Source organism: Colossoma macropomum, unplaced genomic scaffold (assembly GCF_904425465.1).
Source record: "Colossoma macropomum unplaced genomic scaffold, Colossoma_macropomum, whole genome shotgun sequence".
Taxonomy (NCBI): domain Eukaryota; kingdom Metazoa; phylum Chordata; class Actinopteri; order Characiformes; family Serrasalmidae; genus Colossoma; species Colossoma macropomum.
In genome coordinates, this window is record NW_023494799.1 from 25,310,273 (window position 1) to 25,333,532 (window position 23,260).

Genomic DNA, 23,260 nt, shown 5'->3' on the forward strand with positions numbered 1-23,260 from the left:
AAGTACTGACAGTGAGCTTAAATTACCATCAACAATAAGTTCAAACAATAAGCTGCTCTTTTACAGCTGTTTATTTTTCAATAAGAGTGAGTCATTTCAAATAGTCACAGGGTGTGACTTACCCCAGAAAATGTGCACTCATTTATCATCTTCAAAATCCACATTGAAGACATGCATTGCAAATTTGATTTGTTTTTTGGGCCACATGTTTTTCATTCCCCTGGTTTCCTATGTGTGATTCTGTGGCTAAATTTGCACCTGGTTAGGCAAGCGTGAAGTGTCAGCACGCAGTGCTGTGGGCCTTCACACCAGTGTTAATGGTGAATTTCTTTAATTAGATTCATTCAGTCATTCCAGTTTTCACTGTGGAAGTGATGTGTCCATGCTATGCCCACAAGCGCATTATTTTTAGCTACTCTGTAAAAAATAAAAAGTTGGGCTACTTTTTTTAACCCAAACGGTGGGTCACACACTTTTTTCAAATGTTCTTCAGTAAGGACAATGGTTCTATATAAAACCATTAACACTCAAAGAACCATTTCACTACTGTTGGCACAAAACCTAATATCTCCAAAATGAGAACTTTACAGGAGAAGGAAAAAACGTACTTTACTTTTAATGTAAGTCAATGGAGCCAGACTTTTTCCAAGTCATTTTGGACCATTTCTTTTGGTCCATTCATCATAATATTTACACATAATGTAAAGAGCAACAGACATTTTCAAGTTATGTAAAAAAAACTGAAAAATGACAAAAATGGAGATACAAGGTTTTATTCTGACAGTTTGCTTGCTTAAATGGTGCATGGTGAAATAGTTCTTCAGATTGGTAGAGAATGTGTCTTATGTAGTTCTATATAGAAAATTGTTCTATATAGCACCAAAGAGCGTTCTTCTATTGTTACAACCTTGACATCGTAACAATAGCAGGACCCTTTTTGGTCCTATTTAGCACTATTTTCAAAAAGGTTCTATACACAGTTTAGTAAGAATTTATTACTAAGACATCAAACCAATGGTTAAAGGTGGTTAAATAACTTTTTTATAGGTCTCATTTACACTTTTGAGGCGCTAATGATGTGAAGAAACACCGTTAAACTTATAGCACTTACAGTCTTTTGCAAATGTTTGGGCACCCTGGAGAAATAACATCTTTTGTTGAATATAAGTGATCATCCTCCACAGAGAATGCACTACTGCACATCTGATAGCACAATTATGCTTTAGTTGCTGAAATTAACATATAATAATATATAATGTGCCCTGTGCAAAAGTTATGGCACATTTATTAAGCATACTTTTTTTTTTAGTTTTTCCTAAATGTTAAACTCAGCGGTGACACTTTATTTTGAGTGGTCCTTTTTAGATGAAACAAACACTCAACAGACTCTCAGTAACATGTCAAAACATATACGGATTAGGTTTTGGGTTGAGGTTAAGGTTAATGTTAGGATTAGGGCCAGGGTGAGGGTTAGTACTAGGTTTTGGGTTGAGGTTAAGGTAAGGGTCAGGATTAGGGCCAGGGTGAGGGTTAGGTTTTAGATAAGGTTGGTAAGGTTAGATTTTGGGTAATGGAAGTAACATATTAACAACACATCTACTTATTGTAAGTAATGTATCAACAGAACATCTACAAGATATTTACTTCACTGTATTCAGATGCTTCACTGCTGTGACTTCACTGATATGTTGTTGATGTGTTACTGATAATCTGTTAAGAGCTTATTAATCATCTACAAAGGACCACTCCAAATAAAGTGTTACTAACTCAACAAATAAAAAGAAATTGTGGACAAAGAACAAAATTTGTGGGGATAGATCAGGTTTACTTTTTTTGTACTGCAATAAAGGTTTTTAGGGTTTTTGACTGTCATGGTACCATTTGAGGCAACACGCTGTTGTGTTTGTGTTGTAATGTCAGTATGGCAAAATTGATAAATGCCTTAGAACAGGGGTGTCAAACACAAACTAATAAAAGGGCCATATTAAAAACTCTCAAATCTGTGGGCCAGCTGTGTTTTTATTTCATTTGTACTGAACATTTTGCCATGTTTATTCCAAGTATGCCAAAACTGCAACAGCAAAATAGGCGCTGAATATGTATTCAGGTATGTTTTAGGTTGAACTAGACACCAGGCATTTTTTCTTTTTGTGTAACTGCTGGCCCATAGATTGTTGTTGAGGGAAGGAGGTCAGAACGCACACTATGTTGCAGCGCATGCTGGGGACAGTAGTGCAGCTCAGGGTGAAACGGGCTAATAATAATTTTGCAGGCTGAATAGGACTGTGTCATGGGCCTGACTTTGACACATTGGCCTTTGAGTAACTTCATCCAACTACAGTAGCTAGTAGTGTAGGCCACTATGTTAGCTTAGCTAGCTAGCAGCTTCTGAAACCTGTCAACATTTTGCTTAGCTATCAGTAAAACCTCTCAACATTGTCTTCTTCCACACACACAGAAAATTAATTTCTAATTAAGAATGCACTCTACATGTATGTATTGTGATAAAAATGCCAAATTATGTGCTGCAGGGGGATTTTGGCCAGTGTTTTGTAAAGCTTACAAAAACATACAAAGAATGCAGAATTGGTGGGCGGAGACAGACATACAGGTCAATTTTACTGGAATCAGGTGAGATGATGAGTCAGTATCAATGTCATTTCAGAAAAAAATGAAAGTACTTGTCTTGCCAGACCAAGTCCCTCCTCTACCTCCAGGGCCTGGGTGTGTTTGCACACTGTGGACATCCCTGTAGTACCATGATTACAAATAGCCACCAGATGCATGTCTTTATATGTTTATGAATGTGTCTGTCAGTGTCAGTCACTGTAGAGCCTTGAAAGGACTCACCTTTCAATTTGTCACCTACACATGTGGACAAAATTGTTGGCACCCTTCCATTAAAGAAAGAAAAACCCACAATGGTCACGGAAATAACTTGAAACTGACAAAAGTAATAATAAATAAAAAATTACTGAAAATCAACTAATGAAAATCAGACATTGCTTTTGAATTGTGGATCAACAGAATCATTTTAAAAAACAAACTAATGAAACTGGTCTGGACAAAATTGATGATACCCTTAACTTAATATTTTGTTGCACAACATTTTGAGGCAATCACTGCAATCAAGCGATTTCTGCAACTCTCAATGAGACTTCTGCATCTGTCCACAGATATTTTGGCCCACTCCTTGTGAGCAAACTGCTCCAGCTGTCTCAGGTTTGAAGGGTACCTTCTCCAGACTGCATGATTCATCTCCTTACACAGATGTTCAATAGGATTTAGATCAGGGCTCATAGAAGGCCACTTCAGAATAGTCCATTGCATTTCGCTCCAGAATGCCTTGGTAGTCTTGAGATTTCATTGTACCCTACACAGATTCAAAACACCCTGTGCCAGATGCAGCAAAGCAGCCCCAAAACATAACTGAGCTTCCGCTATGTTTCACAGTAGGTACAGTGTTCTTTTCTTTATATGCTTCATTTTTGCGTCTGTGAATATAGAGCTGATGTGACTAGCCAGAAAGCTCCAGCTTTGTCTCATCTGTCCAAAGGACATTCTCCCAGAAGCTTTTTGGCTTATCAATATGCAGTTTCATTAGTTTGTTTTTTAAAATGATTCTGTTGAACCACAATTCAAAAGCATGTCTGATTTTCATTAGTTGATTTTCAGTAATTTTTTATTTATTATTACTTTTGTCAGTTTCAAGTTATTTCAGTGACCATTGTGGATTTTTCTTTCTTTAACGGAAGGGTACCAACAATTTTGTCCACGTGTGTAAGTGCAAGGCTTAGGGTCCCTAAGGGGTGGGGGACACCAGTCCTGGAGGGCCAGATTCCTGCACACTTTGGTGAGTTTCCTGCTGAAACTCACCTGATTCCACTCATAGGTTAATTGTCAGGTTTGGTCAGTGTGCTAGAGCAGGAAAATCAACAAACTATGCTGGACCCTGCCCCTCAGTTCCCCACTCTTGCTCTAGGCAGTGGCTAATAAGTGTCCAATTGTTTTGGCAGCTTGACAATCATAGTATGAAAAAAATCACCATGCCAGTTTGACATGTTGAGTGACTTCAGTCACCTGTCGGTCTTATGAGGGCTGCATTCTCTTACAGTGAGTCACTGAAGTAATGCAGCTTCTGTCTGTAGATTTTATATACCACATTATATAACATTTTTCTGTTTTTTTTTCCCAGGATATACGTTGTTGGGAGTGGCCTTTCCACTTAGAATGAATATCAGCGCTATATTATGAAAAATATCCCCTATTAGAAAAAATGAATGGTGTTTTCTATTACACGTCAGATGTTATTCTTTCTTACAACTTGTTATATGCAAAATTGTTACCTGGATATACAGCATTTTAAAATGAAACTCTTCAATTGTTACTAAATAAATAAATACAACAAATTTCTTTGTAAATAATAATAATAATTGTAAACTAAGGTTGTGCTGCTTTCCTATTTAGTATTGCAGGGTTCCTCACATGGGACATCATTACCTATGTAGGTATTATAAAGCAAAGTTTCTACATAATGTAGCATCGATTACAGGTACAACCCCATTTCCAAAAAAAGCTGGGACGCTGTGCAAAATGTAAATAAAAACAGAATACAATGGTGTGCAAATCATTTAAACCCTGTATTTTATTGAAAATGGTACAAAGACAACATGTCAAATACTGAGAAATTTTATTGTTTTTTTTTTAAATATACAGCCATTTTGAATTAAAATAGTAAAAGAGTCTAGGTACTAAACTGGCCCACCTGCAGGCCAGACCTGTCATCCATTGAAAACATTTGGCACATTATGAAAACAAAAAACATTTCACTTTCAAAACTGCTCCAGTTCCCAAATACTTATAGAGTGTTGTTAAATAAAGAAGTGATGCAACACAGTGGTAAACATGCTCCTGTCCCAGCTTTTTTTGAAATGAAATGTGTTGGCATCAAATTCAAAATGGGCATATATTAAAAAAAATAATAATTTCTCAGTTTCAACATTTATGTTGTCTTTGCACTATTTTCACTTAAATATAGGGTTTAAGTAATTTGCACATCATTGCATCCTGTTTTTATTTACATTTTGCACAGTGTCCCTACTTTTTTGGAAACTGGATTGTATACAGGTGGATTGTATACTGTATTGTATAAAATTAGTCATGTTTTCTCACATGGTCAATGCCAGACATTTAGATAAAGTCTCATTAATTTAATGTTGAATATTTGTTTTCTTTGAGAATTTAGACTACTAATTCAACTTGGGTTAAATGCGTAAACCTATCATGTATGCAAAAGAGTTTAGTAAAACAAGGTGCATATGTGCATATATGCCCGACTACACCACTGATTAGGACAGTCTTGTTATCATTATATGTACTGTAATGTGAGACAACAGAGTGTTGTCTAAGTCCTGCAAGATGGCATACATCCTTGTGCTATATATAGCCACATATATAACATGGTTATATATTATAACCATCCTTGTTATGCATAACTTTCTCGCTGTTGGAATAACTTTATTCAGTTGCAGAAGTAGGTGCAGCTATCATAAAATATAATAAAAAGTATTCCCCACATGCTCTTAAGTTGCATCACTGTAATGGGACTGACATGCAGGACAAAAGGCATCACATGCTGAAGCACATGAATGACAGTCCTGTCATAATCGCATCGCCATGGCATCAGCTGATCATCCTCATCGCCGCTGCTGCTGCCTGTCACCTGTCAGAAACGGCAAGATAATCTCCCATTCCTTTATGCCATCTCAGCCTCACCTCTAGATTTGTGACACGGCTCTCCACAAGTGTGCATTCCAGGCCCGCTGACCTGCCACCCATCTTTTATCAGCGTTTTGGCCCTACTCCAAGTACAAATTGTAAAAGCTATCATGCAGATCATGACCATGATTGATTATTCTGTCAGATTTTAATCTAAAAGTCACATTAATCCCTTATGTTCTTTCAAGTTTTTTCAACTTTTGAACTGTAGTGAGACCACATTGTCGGTTGATGATTTGAGTGAACAACTAAAAAACCTGCTTTTAAGATGTTTAATTACATGCAATAGGTTCCTCTTGGGCTCAGAAGACATCAGTCCTTACAGTGGTGCTGGAAGTTTGTGAACCCTTTAGAATTTTCTATATTTCTGAACATATTTGACCTAAAACTTCATCAGATTTTCATACAAGTCCGAAAAGTAGATAAAGAACCAAATTAAATGAGACAAAAATATTAGACTTGGTTGTTTATATATTGAGGAAAATGATCCAGTATTACATATCTGTGAGTGGCAAAAGTATGTGAACCTTTAGGATTAGCATATAATTTGAAGATGAAATTAGAGTCAGGTGTTTTCGGTCAATGGGATGGCAATCAGGTGTGATGGACCACCCTGTTTTATTTAAAGAACAAGGATCTATCACAGTCTGCTCTTCACAGTGTATCATGGCACAAACAAAGGAGATTTCTGAGGACCTCAGAAGAAGAGTTGCTGATGCTCATCAGACTGGAAAAGGTTACAAACCATCTCTAAAGAGTTTGGACTCCACCAATCCACACTCAGATCGATTGTGTACAAATGGAAGAAATTCCAGAACACTGTTACGCTCCCCAGGAGTAGTCCACCAACAAAGATCACACCAAGAGCAAGGCGTGTAATTATTTACGAGGTCACAAAGGAATCCAGGGTTACTTCTAGGCAACTAAAAGCCTTTCTCACAGTGGCTAATGTTAATGTTCCTGAGTCCACCGTTAGGAGGACACAGAACAACAGTGGTCTGCATGGCAGGGTTGCAAGGAGTCAGCCGCTGCTCTCCAAAAAGAACATTGCTGCCCATCTGCAGTTTGCTAAAGATCACATAAACAAGCCAGAAGGCTACTGGAACAATGTTTTGTGGACAGATGAGACCAAAATAGATCTTTTTGGTTTAAATGAGAAGCATTATGTTTGGAGTAAGGAAAACACTGCATTCCAGCACAAAAACCTTATCCCATCTGTGAAACATGGTGGTGGTAGTATCATGGTTTGGGCTTGTTTTTCTGCATCTGGGCCAGGACAGCTTGCCGTCATTGATGGAACAATGAACTCTGAATTATACCAGCAAATACTAAAGGAAAATGTCAGGACATCTGTCTGTGAGCTGAAACTCAATAGAACGTGGGTCATGCATCAAGACAACGACCCTAAGCACACAAGTCGTTCTACCAAAGAATGGTTAAAGAAGAATAAAGTTAATGTTTTGGAAGGGCCAAGTCAAAGTGCTGACCTTAATCCTATAGAAATGCTGTGGAAGGACCTGAAGCAGTTTATGGGAGGAAACGCACCAACATAAGAGTTGAAGCTGTTCTGTATGGAGGAATGGACTAAAATTCCACCAAGCTGATGTGCAGGACTAATCAACAATTGCCAGAAACCTTTACTTGCAGTTATTGCTGCACAAGGGGGTCACACCAGATACTAAAAGCTAAGGTTCACATACTTTTTCCACTCCTTTTCCAAATTACAATTTTTCCCAAAAATTGTAATATTGGATAATTTTTTCAATAAATAATTGACCAAGTCTAATTTTTTTCTCTTACTTGTTGAATTCTTATGAAAATCTGATGAAGTTTTAAGTTAAATTTATTGTGAACCCTTTAGAAAATTCTAAAGGGTTCATAAATTTTCAAGCCCCACTGTAAGGTTTACACATGAAAACGTTTACATGTTCACTCTGAGAGGCCTGGCAACAGTACAACAGTAATCAATAAGCAAGTTTACGCTATTTGCATACTGGGTACTATTGGTTAAAGATGGTCCCTCACACAGGGCGCCATTAATGTAGGTATTATAAGGCAAAGATTTCCTCACAATGCAGCACACTGGCATGCATAGGTGGGTACAATTTGACTGGTGTGCACTTTGACTCAAAATTAATAGTGCCCTTTTTGATGAGCTCTGAATGTTAATATGCTGCTATACAAAACCTGTGTGAAACTTATAATTGTTCGTGGATGGCAGCACAGTTTGACTGTGTTCATAATCTTTAAAATTCTATAAAACGGTAGCCTGATCGCACTCATGTACCTTTTTTGCCTGCAGCCAACTACAATATATACAGAAATGTGAGCTTAAATTTCACAGTGAGAGAGGTACGTCACTCTTATTTAGCAATAAATGTGTCATGATGAAATGTTCACATTACAGAAGCAATGTGGTCTGATACCAAAATCAAGACAAAGACTGAAGTTGGCTTCCTGTTCACCAGCTTCTTATTTGAATATTCCGTTCCACCTTAAATGGAGCAGCAGTTACATTCCAGGGCCAGTACAGCTGCCAGCTAACTGCTGAACTGCTGCACAATTTAAGGTGGAATGGAAAACTTGAATGAGAAGCTGGCGAGGAGGCTACTAACTTCATCTTCATTGCGGTGACCGGAGTCATTCCTGGCTGAATGAATTCTATCCATAACGTGATCGTACTTTGAATCAAAGTCCTATTTGTGCTATAGTGACTTGCCATGGCTCATTTATGCTACTATGATTACAGTCACCACACAGCCACATATAGCCACACTGATCAGGCAGAGAAGTGCAACTTTCGTCTGTAGGATTATTGGGATAGTTTTTACAGCTGAATTGCCAGCGGTCATACAGTCAAATGCAACTGTTTGGGCAACCCGGTCAGATGACATACTTTGTGACACTTCCTCTACAGAGAACACACTTGTGCACATTGAAGGCACAATTACTGTTTATTTGCTGAATTTAACACACTGGGGGAAACAACATAAAATTTACCACGTGCACAAAAAACCAAAAAAATGCCATATGTTCTCTGTAGAGGATGTGTTACTTTCTTTCTTAGAAAATCAACAAATATGTAATTAGTGGCTGTGCATTGCAAAACTATATTACTGTTATCTGATGGTGTATTATTCTTTTTTCTTATTTTTCTGCCATTTTTGCCTGTCAGCATTGGAGATATCTACACTGTTCCAACTCCAGAATGTTTGGTCTGATTGGGAATGGTGTGCTTGGATACAGGTTTATGATCCAATGGACCATCATTAAATGACTTTTTTTTCCCCCATAGGAATGAATGGTGTGCAAAAGTCTGTGCACTCGGCTTATATTAAGATGACAGAAGTGTATTAGCAACACCCTACTAACCACATAGTATAGCATTGCAGTAACTGCCTAGCAACATCCTAGCAACCACTGATAATACCATAGCAACCACCTAGCAACACCCTAGCAACCACCTGGGATACCATAGCAACTGAATAGCAACACCATAGCAATCAACCATCTGGGATATCATAGCATCCACCTAGCAACACCCTAGCAATCACCTAGGATACCATAGCAACCACTTATCAACACTACGCAACCACCTAGAATACCATTGAAACAATTTAGCCACACCTTGACAACCACCTAGCAACTACTTAAGCTGCACAACTGCATCCATTTTTCTCAGGAAATGCACTTTTCTAATTTTGTAATTTTGTTAGTTTGTAATTTAGAGTTCAAACTTTTGCACACATTACAAGCATTTTTATCAGGATATTGGTCTCCGATTCTGCATCTGTCGCCCCGTCCCAAAGTTTTCCATGCATTTTTTCTTAAGGCATTATATATAATAATGTTTTGCTGTCAAGCTAAATTTATTTCTTGCAAGCAGTTGCAGTTTGGGTCTACTCTTAAGTTCAAGTTGACTGGATGAGGGTTAATATATGAATCAAAGAAAAATGTGCATGCAAGGTATTTTTTACACTTTTTGTGTAAATTTGGATCAGGTTGGGGTCATAATCTTCTTTGAGGCCACTGTATAGGTATCTCTAGCTGAAGAGACAGTACAATCTCCTAAATGTGTTTTTCTTGATTGGTTAAAGGAGTGGTGTGACTGAACAATGCAATGAGGAAAAGCAACTAGAACAGGAAAGGTAACACAGTAAAAGCAGCACAGTAAACGTAGATATCAGCTTATAATCCCCATAAAAATGCTACTGTTGAGGTTAGCACTATCAGCAGATGCTGCACGGCAAGAACGCTGCATGTTTTTAATAGATGGCAATGGTTGTGAGCAGAAAAATGATACACAATTAGTATATTTTTCCTCTGTCTGTAGAAAACAAGTGTTTTTCCTTCTAAATGTCAGAATAGATGTTTATAATGTTGAAATATATTTGCAGTTTATGAGGGGGTTTGCATGCATTTTTGAGTATTTTCTATTTTTATCTACTTTTAAGCAGGCTACCAAAAACATTTAGTACTAAATGATTCTATAGACTATACAATAGATACATGTTTTAATTTGTGTTGGAATTAGTAATAATTTATTGAAACAGTTAAATTAATCTTGCAATGTTATATTTTTACTCTATCCTAAATAACCACTCAGTTTCAAAAACTGTAAATGCCAAAATTCAGATTTCAGTGTAATTTCCACGAAAGGAAAAGAGGCACCAAGTAAAAGACTTACATGGCGAGTTTGCATTACTGTATGTGTAGTACAGATAAGGAGGAGCATCCAGTTCCAGTCATACTTCCAGCAAACTGCAGGCATGATTCCAAGACTTCATATTCTTAGCTGTACTCATGAAAGTGCTATCTTATTAGACGCTGAGACTTCACTAAAATATGTGCTGTGTGTTTTTTCCTCGCCTCTCCTCAGACCACATGCATGAGCGTTCTCTTCCTGTTTAGGTTTTTGATCAGGATCTGAGCAGGATGCCCCCTGGACGCCTCCTGGTGGGGGTTTACCAGGCACAGCCTACTGGGACGAGACCCCGGGGTCATCCTGGGACTTGTTGTAGGGATTATGTCTCCAAGTTTGCCTGGGAGTGGCTCAGGGTCCCCCGGAATGAGCTGGAGGAAGTTGTGGGGGGACAGAGTTGTTTGGGATTCTCTGCTCTCCCAACTGCTACCATGACCCTATCTGGAGTAAGCGGATAAAGATAATTATGATAACAGTAATAATTTTATGTAACACACAAAAGAAATGACTTAAATCATTTCTGTTAGACTTTTGAAGGCACCCCACTGATGAGTGCTCGGAGCCAACAGGAGCTGGCTTACAGCCATGTTCATGCAGGAACTCGGTTCTTTATTAAACTCTAGAATGGATCCTGAGGGGTTATTGGTTGTGTTGAACTATTTCATGCATTCAGAATACATATTTACGTATTAGTACATCATATGTATAGCACATATATTTTTAATGTGTGCAAATTACATGCACATATATTTTTCGTCCACATGGGTTTGCTTGTGCTTTGCTTGTATATTTGCCTGATTTGCCATAATACCATATACATTGTATTATGTATAAGTTTTTTTGGCTTAAAATACCTTTTTTGCCGTAATATGTATTTTATAATTATTATCAGCTTCACATATAAAAACTCAGAAAGCATATGTACGTTTACTGAATGTTTCTTATAGCAAATAAAATGGCTGCAGTTGCATTGTACACATCATGATCCCTGGTTCCTACCATCACCATTGTAAAGAAATCTAAGGTTCTCTATAAAGAACGATTTCACATCAAACCACTCTGAATGACTTTGTTTACAACATTTGAATTATACAGACATTTTGAAAAATTGGAGGTGTTTCCCTTGCTAAATCATGTGAACAATGAAGCACAGAGCGTGCCTTGACAGTTAAGTTCAGATTCTAGCTCTGAATGCCACTGAAGAAGAGGGGATCGTCCTATGGTGAACCTGCGCATCTACATAACTGTACTCGACTAGCACCGTATGGCGTTGAAAGGATTTGATTACAGGTTCCATACCATACGAGGAGGTGTGTTGGCTTTTGCTCTCTCTGATTGGTTGACAACATGGAAAGAGCTACTGCCAGGAAAACTGGCTGACTGAGAGAAAATAATGAGCAATCACCATAACATAGGAAATCGAGAGCTGTCTAGGAGAAAGTGTGATGTGATTAATCCAGTGTCTTGGCTTCTGTGTTGTATTCTGTATTGACTGTACAGAGAATCAACAGATCTCTTTCTGTCTGCTGGAATGCAACATGCATTCAAAGGACACATGTGACCATGTGACTGCAGCGACTGCTGGAATGCTGCTCTGATAACAATCTGTGGTTCCTTGTTGAGTGTCACATGCTTTCCAGCTATACTCGCAGAGGGGAACCTGCAAAGATTGTCACACTGATACCTCTTTTATCACTGACAATGGCACACCTCATGTCAATCACACAAACAGGGCTTCATTTTGCAATGGGCGGGCTCGTCATATGACTTAGAGCACATGCAAAAACACATGGACACATACTTTAAACAGCAGAGATAATTAGTTGAAAGAGGGGTGGCAGGAGTATAAATGGGAATTTCAGACTTCAAAGGTGCAAATGGAGTCATTGTTGTGTTTTTAAAAATAATAATGATCACTAAAACAAACATGTTTGCTTTTTCCTGTCACAATCAACCAAAATATGCTTACTAATTAAAGCAAACTTAAATTGCATGCTTACAATTCAATTATTAATATGAAAATTTATTTCTTTTGTTATTATTTAGTAACTACAATGTAACAACTATGTAACAGGTTTTCATAAACTTAAAACATTGTTAAACAAGTAAATATCATCAAATAAGAAACACTGTTTCACTGTGAAACAATAGCCATTTACGTAATACCATCTGAGGAGTTCATATTTGTCTGAATGCTGTGATAAGGATCTGGAATGTGACCAGTCACTGGGCTGCAACGTGTGGACAAATGCACTTCTTCAAGTTGCTGGATTGAGAAAGTTTAGCATGACATGAAGAATGGTCATGGGTCTGGACAGGCAGTTGGATTTACACTGATCAGGCTAGCTTATTCACAGGCATAGCATGACATTTGATATTTAATGTATGGTGATCAGGTTCCTCGATTTGCATGGTGGGATGTGTACACTATATATCCAACAATAATGAAACCCTTCTATTTAGTGCATTTGTCTGTTTAAGGCACACCCACTGCTGACACAGATGTCCAGTTGTGCACGTACACATATTAACTCCAAAGAAAAGGATTAGCAGAAGAACATGATGCCTGGGAGCAACTGAACATAAGCCTAAGGTCATTACGTGCAATGCTAACCGTCAGCAGAGGAAACATGTTCTTTGGGGTGATGAAACTCCATAAGATGAACACCTTCAGGATGAGTGATAAATCTCAAAGGAACACCTATGGGATAAGTTGGATTGATGAAACTTTGGGATGAGTTGGAATGGTAAAGCTCCATTGAATATTTTTGGGATGAGTTGGATTGATTGAGCTCCACTGAACACCTTTGGCAGGAGTTGGAGTGATTAAGCTCCTTTGAAAAGTTTTGGGATGAGTTGGAGTGATTAGGCTCTATTGAACACCTTTAGAAAGAGCTGGAGTGATAATGCTCCACTGAACATCTTTAGGAAGAGTTGAAGTGATAATGCTCCACTGAACACCCCTGGGATGATTTGGAGCTTTGTTGAACACCTTTGGATGAGTTGGAATGATAAAGCTCCATTGAAAATCTTTGGGATGAATTGGAATGGTAAAGCTCCATTGAATATCTTTGAAATGAGTTGGAATGGTGAAGCTCCATTGAATATCTTTGGGATGAGTTGGAGTGATAATGCTTCACTGAACACCCCTGGGATGAGTTGGATTGACAAAACCTTATTGAACACACTTGGGATGAGTTAGAGTGATTGAGCTCCACTGAACATATCTGGGTTGAGTTGGAGTGATTAAGCTCTACTGAACATCTTTGGGATCAGTTGGAGTGATAAAGCTCCAATAAACATCTATGGGATGAGTTGGATTTATGAAACTCCATTGTATATTTTTGGGATGAGTTGGAGTGATTGAGCTCCACTGAACCTCTTTGAGATGAGTTGGATAGAGCTGAACACTCATATGGCTGATTTGTAAGATTTGTAATTATACCTATGCATAGCCACTGATGCTCCTCCATGGACTGATTCAGGAAACATACTGCATCTGTGGAGTTGAGGTCAATAAAGGTCCCAGAAAAATGTCGTCTACAATCATAGGCAATAAATTCATAGGCAATAAATAAAAAAAACTGTCTAGATGATAAAGTTTAAGGGCATGACTTATTCTGCAAACTGGTGTTAAAAATGTCAAAATAATGTCCTTTAACAACGTCATAAACTGCACAATATAACAATAAAATATAATAAAAAATACAAAAAGCCTTCTTTATAAACAAATATCTTTAAAGTACAAATATAATTTCCTACATCCTAAAGTACTACTGTTTTCAATGAAAACATTACCGAATGCTTTTATTACATTAAAAAGCATGTCAAATTCATCAACAACATATGTTTTTAATATGTTTTTATATGTTGGAAATACTTAATGAAATTAGTAAAAACATTATTCTTGTATTTTTTTCCACTGAATTCAAGGAAATTGCACTTTTCTGAGTACTTCAGTACATTCCAGATATGGATCTAAAAATGTGTCTTGTGCATCCCACAAGACTTTTTTTTTTTACTGAGTCATGTGTCAGAGGTGCACCTAAAGCAGCCAAACAGGTGCCCAGATGTGACACACCTCCGAAGGTTTAGCTATAAATGTGGCTGCAGTCAGCATCTGTCTACACAAGGTCCTGACAGAAGGTCCACTCTGGTACTAAGAGACAGCCACGATGGGGAACTGCCAAGTTTGCTGCAAAAACTTCTGGTGCCATCCCAAGAACACTGATGTCCGGATCAGTCTGCCCGCCGTCTGCTTCGTGTGGCAAATTGCCATGATCATCCTGTTCGGAGTCTTTGTGCGCTACAATGAAGAGTCGGATGCTCACTGGTCAGACTACAAGAAGGAGCATAACATTACAAGTGACAGCGAGAATGACTTCTACTACAGATATCCGAGTGAGTATATGTTAACTTTTTTTCATCCACATGTTGGGGGTCCAAAGCATGACCGACGTTACAAAATTCTTCTACATCTTGTATGTCATTTCGCATTTCCACCAGCAAGGTCTCCAAATCCCCCAAAAAAGTGTAGCTTTGAATGCTCTCGTCTAGTCTTTGTCTTTACATGTTTTCTCTTATTTGTCGAGCAGGCTTCCAGGATGTTCATGTAATGATCTTCGTGGGTTTTGGTTTCCTCATGACATTCCTGAAGCGCTACACCTTCGGTGGAGTGGGCTTCAACTTCCTGATCGCTGCCTTTGGGATTCAGTGGGCACTGCTGATGCAAGGCTGGTTCCACTCACTGGACCCAACTGATGGAACCATCAAAATTGGAGTGGAGAAGTAAGTTCAAAAACCTCAAAGTTCTGTGCTGTTTCAAATCCCTAGGTTCATTATATTTCCTGTATAGTTTCTGTTACTAGCTGTTTATCGTTGTAATCTGCCAAACTGAGATGGTAATGTGGTGAAATATGTTTATATCCTGAGTGTTAGAGCCATGCTAAAGGATAATTAAAGAAATATTCTAAGCCAAGCGTCCTCAAGCAAGGGAAATGTATCTTCTATGACTCCAGCTGGTCACATGTGGAAGTGGAAGGATATCTGATCCAGCGGACTAGCAAGATTTGAAAACTCATTTTCTCTCACATTGCAAAACAAAAAGCCTTATGTGTTGTATCCCTCATCTTCCTCCAGTATCATCAATGCTGACTTCTGCGTGGCTAGTTGCTTAATCGCCTTTGGAGCTTGTCTTGGGAAAACCAGTCCTGTACAGTTGATGGTGATGACCCTATTTGGAGTCACCTTGTTTGCAGTGGAAGAGTACATCATCCTCGAGCTCCTCCATGTAGGTGCCATTGACCATTTGGATTATTATAACTGCACTGATATGTACAATAAAGATCGTATTGGTTATGAAAAGTCAGATTGATCAGATTGTAATCTTGCTACAGGCCAAAGATGCTGGTGGCTCTATGACCATCCACACTTTTGGAGGATATTTTGGTCTGACAATATCATGGATTCTCTATCGACCAAATCTGCACCAGAGCAAACGTCTGCATGGCTCCGTCTACCACTCTGATGTCTTTGCCATGATCGGTGAGTCTGAGGCCTTTTGACCTGTTGAATTTCTTGGTTAAAGAGTAGACCCACTTCCTAAACATCGAAGCTATTCTCCTTCCAGGAACTCTCTTCCTTTGGATGTTCTGGCCCAGTTTCAACTCCGCCATTGCAAATCATGGAGATGGGCAACACCGAGCAGCCATCAACACCTACCTGGCCTTGGCCGCCAGTGTCCTGACAAGCTATGCTATCTCGAGCCTCTCTGCCAAGAAGGGCAAGCTGGACATGGTAATTTTCAATGCTTTATAGACCAATGGACATTAACTGTTGCACAAAGATGATTGTCATTCTTCTGCCAGATCTCGAAAAGGTACAGTTTGTAATGCATCTGTTCTTTGTGCTCTAGGTTCATATCCAGAATGCCACCCTGGCTGGAGGCGTTGCCTTGGGAACAGCGTCTGAGTTCATGATCACACCCTACGGCTCTCTGATCGTTGGCTTCTGCTGTGGGATCCTGTCTACCTTTGGCTACCTTGTGTTGTCTGTAAGTGCTGCAAAAATGAACTGACTGTTCTATTAAATGTGGATGGCTTCCTTTCTAGTGCTAAAGTGCTGATTTCTCCACCAGCCTTTTATGGAGAAGCGTCTGAAGATCCAGGACACTTGCGGAATCCACAATCTGCATGCTATGCCAGGCTTGCTTGGAGGCGTTGTAGGTGCCATCACGGCTGCCGCTGCAAGCGAGTCTATCTACGGAAGTGAAGGGTGAGTGCGCTTGAGGCATCTCATGAATTTCAAAGTTCCTACTTACTGTTTAGAATATGCAAACAACGTCAATATAATTCTTTCCTTTCTCAGGTTGAAGCAGGTGTTTGAATTGGTGGGTACAAAAAGGACACCAGGTACACAGGGAGGCTATCAGGCTGCAGGGATTGCTGTGGCTCTCGTCTTTGGAATTGTTGGTGGAGCAATAGTGGGTATGTAATCCTTCAGGGACAGTAATCAGTTAAGCTTTGTGTGTATTGCTAGCCAGGAAACTGCCAAAATTGTTTTTTTTTTTACTGAATAAAAGTCTAATTTCACAAAAGCAAGGCACAGAATAAATGGGAAGTGTCATCTTTAATGATCAATCACTAGCTCTCGCTGTTACAGATTAGCAAATTAGCACCAGGAAATCTCATTTCACTTTAGTCAGTTGGCAAGTTTCTTTAGCATTTGGATCTCAGCTTGTTTCAATAAACAATTGTAAAATGTTGTAATCTACTTCATTACTTGTAGGTGTAATTTTGAGGCTGCCACTCTGGGGAGACCCAGCAGATGACAACTGCTTTGATGATGAAGTGTACTGGGAGGTGAGTAAGAATAAAGTGTTTACTGCTAGATAACTCTTTTGGACGTTATGTATAATATATATATAATCATATAACCATAGAACGCCACAGACACACATCAGTTGCTCAGAAACTCATCACATCAAATCTTATGGTTTTTGTGCAGTTGCCTGAAGATGAAGAAAGCATCCCTCCAATTTTGGAATATAAAAGCCACATGGACACCAAGGACCCTGATGCATGTGTGTAAGTAATAAACATTGTGTTCAGCTATTTTAAAAGGTTTATGCACCCTTGGTAAAATTACATATTTTGTTGATCATTTAAAGCTGGGGTTACACTACATGACTTTTATCCCGATTTTAGCCTCTCAGTCTGGCCAAATCCATGCTAGTTGGCTCTAGTCTGCAGTCTGTCGAAGTTTATCAAATATGTTTGATTTGAGCTGATTTGAGTAGTGTCTGATTGCTAATCGTGTAGTGTGTGATCCCCAATAATTCAGTCAGCCAAAAAATCTGCAAATCCAGTCGTACAGTTTGAGATGCTCAGTCTTTTTATAATCTGTTAAGACTTTAAAAGTCGTGTAGTGAACCCAAGGCTTAAGTGAATAAGTTAACGCATCCTTTTCAGAGAACCCACTTCTGCATATTTTAATGTGCAGTTGCTTGAAAAAAAAGCAGGCTGTGCAAAAGTTAGGACACCTTATAATTTAAGTTTTAGGTTTTTTTCTAATAAGATAAAATTGTGTACTAAGAATTTGAAGAAAATTGCCATATTTAAGTGTGTTCACTGTGGAGGATCAACAAAACGTGATTTGACCAGGGGTGTTCAAACTTTTACACACGACTGTATATGTCAAAGTAACATAATGTGACATAATATATTAAACCTGACATTATCACTGTGATTTTTAGCTGATGTTTGAGAAGTATTAGCTTTTTTTATTTTATGTTTCACAAACAGCAAAGCGATATTTGGAATTTTAGTACTTTGTCATAGACACAAACTGTCTAGCTCAGTTTTTCAGATGACAGATGATTTTTTACGATTTTTGTGACATTTTCTTATACACTTTTTTTATTTAATTTGTTCTTAGGTCTGAATCCAACTTCTCTGTAAATCAGAGCTAATAGGCTGCTATTATCACATGATTTCCACAATTACACAACTATGAACCAGATGACACCTGCTGTGAGAAACCCACATGGAGCTCTAGGATGTTGTCCAGGCAGCTGGTCACAGCCAGTGCATGCTAGGGGAGCACTTTGTAGCACTTTGTTTGATTACATTATGTTTATATAATTTAATACCCAAACTGTCAGAAACAGTACTTTCATTGACCTATGGCTAAAATATTTGTAAATATGTAACAAACATTTATAATGGTAGATTTTAAGAGATGTCAATATAGCAAAATGACCTTGAAAATTATTTGAAATAGTGTTACTGTTACAACTGATTTTAGAACAATTTTCAAAGATTTATTTCAGGATGAGTGGGCATATGGACTAAAGTGAACTTTGGGTCTGCTCTCCAGAATGAAATGGTTTTACTTCTGTTTCTGACCTTCTCTACATAAGAAATGTATTCTGCATCATGTTAGTATTGTGTAAATTGTTGTGCTTAGCACAGTCTTTTTTTAAAACGTTGCGCACAAGATTCTGTTTTCAGTTTTAACAATGTGAAAAGTTGTATTTAATGTATTATGTGAGTTATTGTTGTATTTATCCGCTGACATCAAGTAAATGCTTTGATGGCTTTGAAGAGCGTTTATTCTTGTATTATTATAGTGGTTCTAGTATTTTATTCTAGTAATTTATTGCCATTTCTATTGAATCCTAGACCCTCACTACACATGGTTTCTACAAAAATATTTAATCTGTGTTAGTGTAACTGGGTTTTCTACAACCCCATTTCCAATAAACTTGGGATGCTGTTCAAAACGTAAATACAAACAGAATGCATTGATGTGCAAATCATTTAAACCCATATTTAATTGAAAAAGACAACATGTTAAAAATTGAAACTGATACAGTTTATTGTTTTCTGAAAATCTTATGCCCATTTTGAGTTTTATGCCAGCAAAACATTTAAAAAATGTTGGGACAGATCCAACCTTTCTAACTTGATGGTTCATATTTGCAAAGAGAAGTGGCTCAAATTAGTCATAAATGTGTGTGTGTGTGTGGGTGGTCTTAAACTTAAGCTCTTCTTAAGCCCCACTAATTTAAACAATTCTACTGGAAAAGTCATGTGATGTTGAGTTAAAACAATAACATACTCAACGTTCTGCCTCAATACTTTCCAAAATACTGCCGCATAAAGGGCGTACTATATTTAAAATTTTATTATGTATGTACCTATTAAAATAGCATATAATTAAAAAGCCAAATATAAATGAGAATAGGTTTAATTTAGAATGAGTAACTATATTAAAAAGGTTCAGAAGCAGTTAAATGATCATTAGTTACTGGCATGGTAAGCTAATATGGAGAAGATATAAAAAAAATAAAAGTGATTTAAATCAGAAGCTTAATCAGGGTAAAGATATTAAATACCTCCAAAATATTTGTTACTACTGCCTGTTTAAATGTAACTGCCATGCTTGTTATTGGGTGTGTATTGTCTGACCTACTGTGAGGAGTTAGCAACGTTTTTCTGCATACATTCTGCATTTCGAACCTGCACTTAAGACCAGATTTAACAACCTCAGGCATCTGTTCATCACCCACTACTCATTTTTACATAATGTGGATGATGCTAAAAAGCTTCACAGGGGAGAATAATGCCTGAAGATGTCTGAATGATGTTTCTGAAGTGATGGGGCACCTCCTCCATTTCTGATCCAGTGCTGACCTTTTTCTGGAGTCAGGTCCGTTTTAGGAGCTCCCATCCCACCAGAGGCAGGAACAGGAGACTTCCCTTTGGTTAGTTGTAATATATAATGTAGCCAAGTTGTTTTTCAATAGAAAATGGAATCAGCATGGAAGGGAGATGTTTGGCCATGCCTGGACACGCATATCCATCTCAGTGAAGTGTTTTAATCCAACAGAGTAAATGAGGTAAAACTGGTTTATGGAGGCCCCGCTGGTTTCTTTTTCCATACAAAGTAGTAACTTTAAAAAGTTACTACTTTGTTACTACCTTGTATGCCTTGACTCTGGGGTGCCATCAATAAAAATGCATTTATTAAATTTTTCCCTTTTAGTCAAATATTTTTGTTTGAAGTAAATTAGCTAGATTTCTAAAGGAACCAGAAGTGTTGTCCCACGCCCTGTCTGAACCTGCAAGATGAATACATCTAATGGCATTAGACAACAGAGCTACTGTCTTTGGCCAAAGACTGTTAACAATAAGACACTCCCAGAACTTGAATAGCGATACCAGTCATCCTAAATAACATCCATTCGAAGCTTTAAGGGGGGGTAGTGCAGGTCCTATAAAGAGGTTTAAAGTAAATAAGCTGGTATGCTAGGTTTATGGAGAAACTAAATATGTGGTTCCACACCCTGTGAAAAGCTGGAGAACCAGTGAATCACTGTGGCTCTCCTTTCTTTTCACTGCATGCTCATCTGTCTGAAACCTGTGAGAGCTATACTATGGGCCAGTTTCCCAGACTAGACTAGGTCCTGGAACGAAAGCCTGCATCTTAAAACTAAAAACTAAAAACTAAAAGATAGCTATGACTAAAGCTAATTTCTCAAGTTATGAAGAGTTATTAAGAGTTATACCAGTCATCCCTGAATAACATGACAGTTTGAAACCACTAACAGAGTGATGCAAATCCCATGATGAAGCAGAACAGTTTTAAAGTAGCATTCATAGAGTATTATCTTGCTAACACTCATCTAAAAGAGTTACAGCCCATTTTCAGGCCGCAAAGTAGCTGAAGATAAACCATGTCTAGATCATTTGACAAATTAGTCTTTGCCCGCATCGTTCTGGACACAGCTCATTTAGCAAGCATATATTGGGATAAACATCTATACTTGCGACACAGTTAGGTTTAGCGTTGTCTGTAGCTAGCTGGGAAGATTTAAATTTAGACGGTGCTTTCTTAGATGGTTTGACTGTTGCTATTCATCTTAAAGCGTGTAGGCTGTGTGGAGCTCACAAAATCTAGGCACGTCCTCCTCAATTCTCATAAAAGCTCTAAGCCCTCACAAAAACCAGAGGAATGACCCTGTTTCGGTTTCTTTGATTAATGTCTGATTAAAGATTAAAGTCGCCTAATGTCTCTGGAATCTACTTGCACTACTTTCATAGCATCAAACAAAGAAACTATGTACCATTCTGTAGGTCAATTAACAGCTTGGTGGAGCAGTGAGGTTTTAAAACATCATGTCAGTCAAATTTAACTAACCTGTCAATCAGTGGTCCTGGGAACTGAGCCACTCATGGTGTTTTTCAATCTTTTTGTAAATCTGCGTCACAAATTGAGCTTAAGGCACCGAATCCTTGCAAAACAGCTGCATATGGTCATAAACCTGCAGTGGTGCACTTGTTCTGTTTCTGCTTCATGGAGATGGAAAATGTACAGCTTTGAAGGTCCATTGAACACATTTCTAGGTATTTAAAAGCCATTTGCTATAGACCATATGAGAATTTTGTATATATATTTGAAAGATGACACTGTTAAACAGTGACTGGTAACTTGGTCTTGAAGAACCATCAATGTTCTTCAGGTGTACAAACCTAAAGCTGTGCAGTGTAGATTCTGCAATACAGGCTAAACAAAACATTGCTTCTCCAAAATTGTAGGAAGAAAAAAGTTTTGGATAATTTCTGTTGGCCCATTCATCATGTATTGACGCAATGTAAAGGGAAGCTGCCTTTTCCAGGAAAAATGTGTACATGATCTTGATTTGACAGCGATGATACTGTTTGCATATGCTCTGAATCATCATCATCATCATCATCATGATCTCCATGGACAATCCACACCACATCCACACCTCAAACAGACTCACTCCGATCTTACTGTAACTTCCAGCAAATCTATACCTGCACATACAGATTGACATCTTGTACATCTTCTATGCATATCATGTATAATCTGAAATATACATATATCAAAATTCTATCCACTGTGTACTCTGCATCTCATTTATCTACCCCAGAAATTGCATATATGGAAATGTGTACAACTGTACATTGAAATCATATATGTATATACATTAGACACTATATATCACAATATATATACTCTATGTATATGTCGCTGTCATCATAGGAAAACCTTGTATCTCCAAAGTGGTAACTTTGGTGGTAACTACTTTACTTTTAATGTAAGTCATTAATAGATAGATAGATAGATTTTTTTCTCATTATATATATATATATATATATATATATATATATATATATATATATATATATATATATATATATATATATATAAGACTTTCACTCACATGATTTGATTTTGATTTGATTTGATATTATGCTTCAGCCAGCAAAAGACATTAGCATTGTATGTGGCATTTATTTGCTAAGTTGAACATATTGGAAAAAAATTTAAAAATTTGAGGATGTTAACTCCTTTTCACTTAAAAACATGACAGAAGTCATTTGACCAAACTCTTGCATAGGACAACGTTTCAAGGTCATTGAGCGTGGAGTCTATGAAAGTTTATGAAAGCTAGAATATAAAAACATACATGTATTATTTCAAATATACCATTAATGAATTAATTAATTATTAACTTTTCTTACTTTCATAATCTGGTGTCCACAGTTAAGGACGATGAAATGTAGATTCAATGAAGGCAATGTTCATGCCTGAAATTCCAAAATCAAAGTACTGAGCAGAAACTATGTGTGGTGTATCCTGCTGGCTGTTTTGTATCATGTGCTAGAAGAAGCCAAACACCTGCCCAGGTGTGACACACCTCTAACCTCCCCACTATAAATACCTCTGCAGGCAAAGCCTGCTATTACA

General features: G+C 37.8%; 1 protein-coding gene across 1 annotated transcript; it reads left to right on the forward strand.

The window, feature by feature from the left end:
* The first annotated feature begins 14,626 nt into the window (after nt 1-14,626).
* On the forward strand, nt 14,627-18,811 carry rhcga (Rh family, C glycoprotein a). The gene is made up of 11 exons (XM_036586335.1): nt 14,627-14,881; nt 15,076-15,268; nt 15,620-15,770; nt 15,877-16,024; nt 16,110-16,276; nt 16,395-16,532; nt 16,617-16,753; nt 16,847-16,965; nt 17,267-17,340; nt 17,486-17,565; nt 18,416-18,811. The coding sequence occupies exons 1-11, from the start codon at nt 14,656-14,658 to the stop codon at nt 18,447-18,449; spliced, it is 1,467 nt and encodes a 488-aa protein (XP_036442228.1). The 5' UTR covers nt 14,627-14,655; the 3' UTR covers nt 18,450-18,811.
* Nucleotides 18,812-23,260: the final 4,449 nt, after the last annotated feature.

Bases quoted from the DNA above. Each gene is read 5' to 3' on its own strand.
- rhcga (XM_036586335.1), top strand. From the start codon at position 14,656: ATGGGGAACTGCCAAGTTTGCTGCAAAAACTTCTGGTGCCATCCCAAG. The intron at 15,269-15,619 runs GTAAGTTCAAAA...ATCTTCCTCCAG, and splicing joins ATCAAAATTGGAGTGGAGAA to TATCATCAATGCTGACTTCT. The intron at 16,754-16,846 runs GTGAGTGCGCTT...TTCCTTTCTCAG, and splicing joins TCTATCTACGGAAGTGAAGG to GTTGAAGCAGGTGTTTGAAT.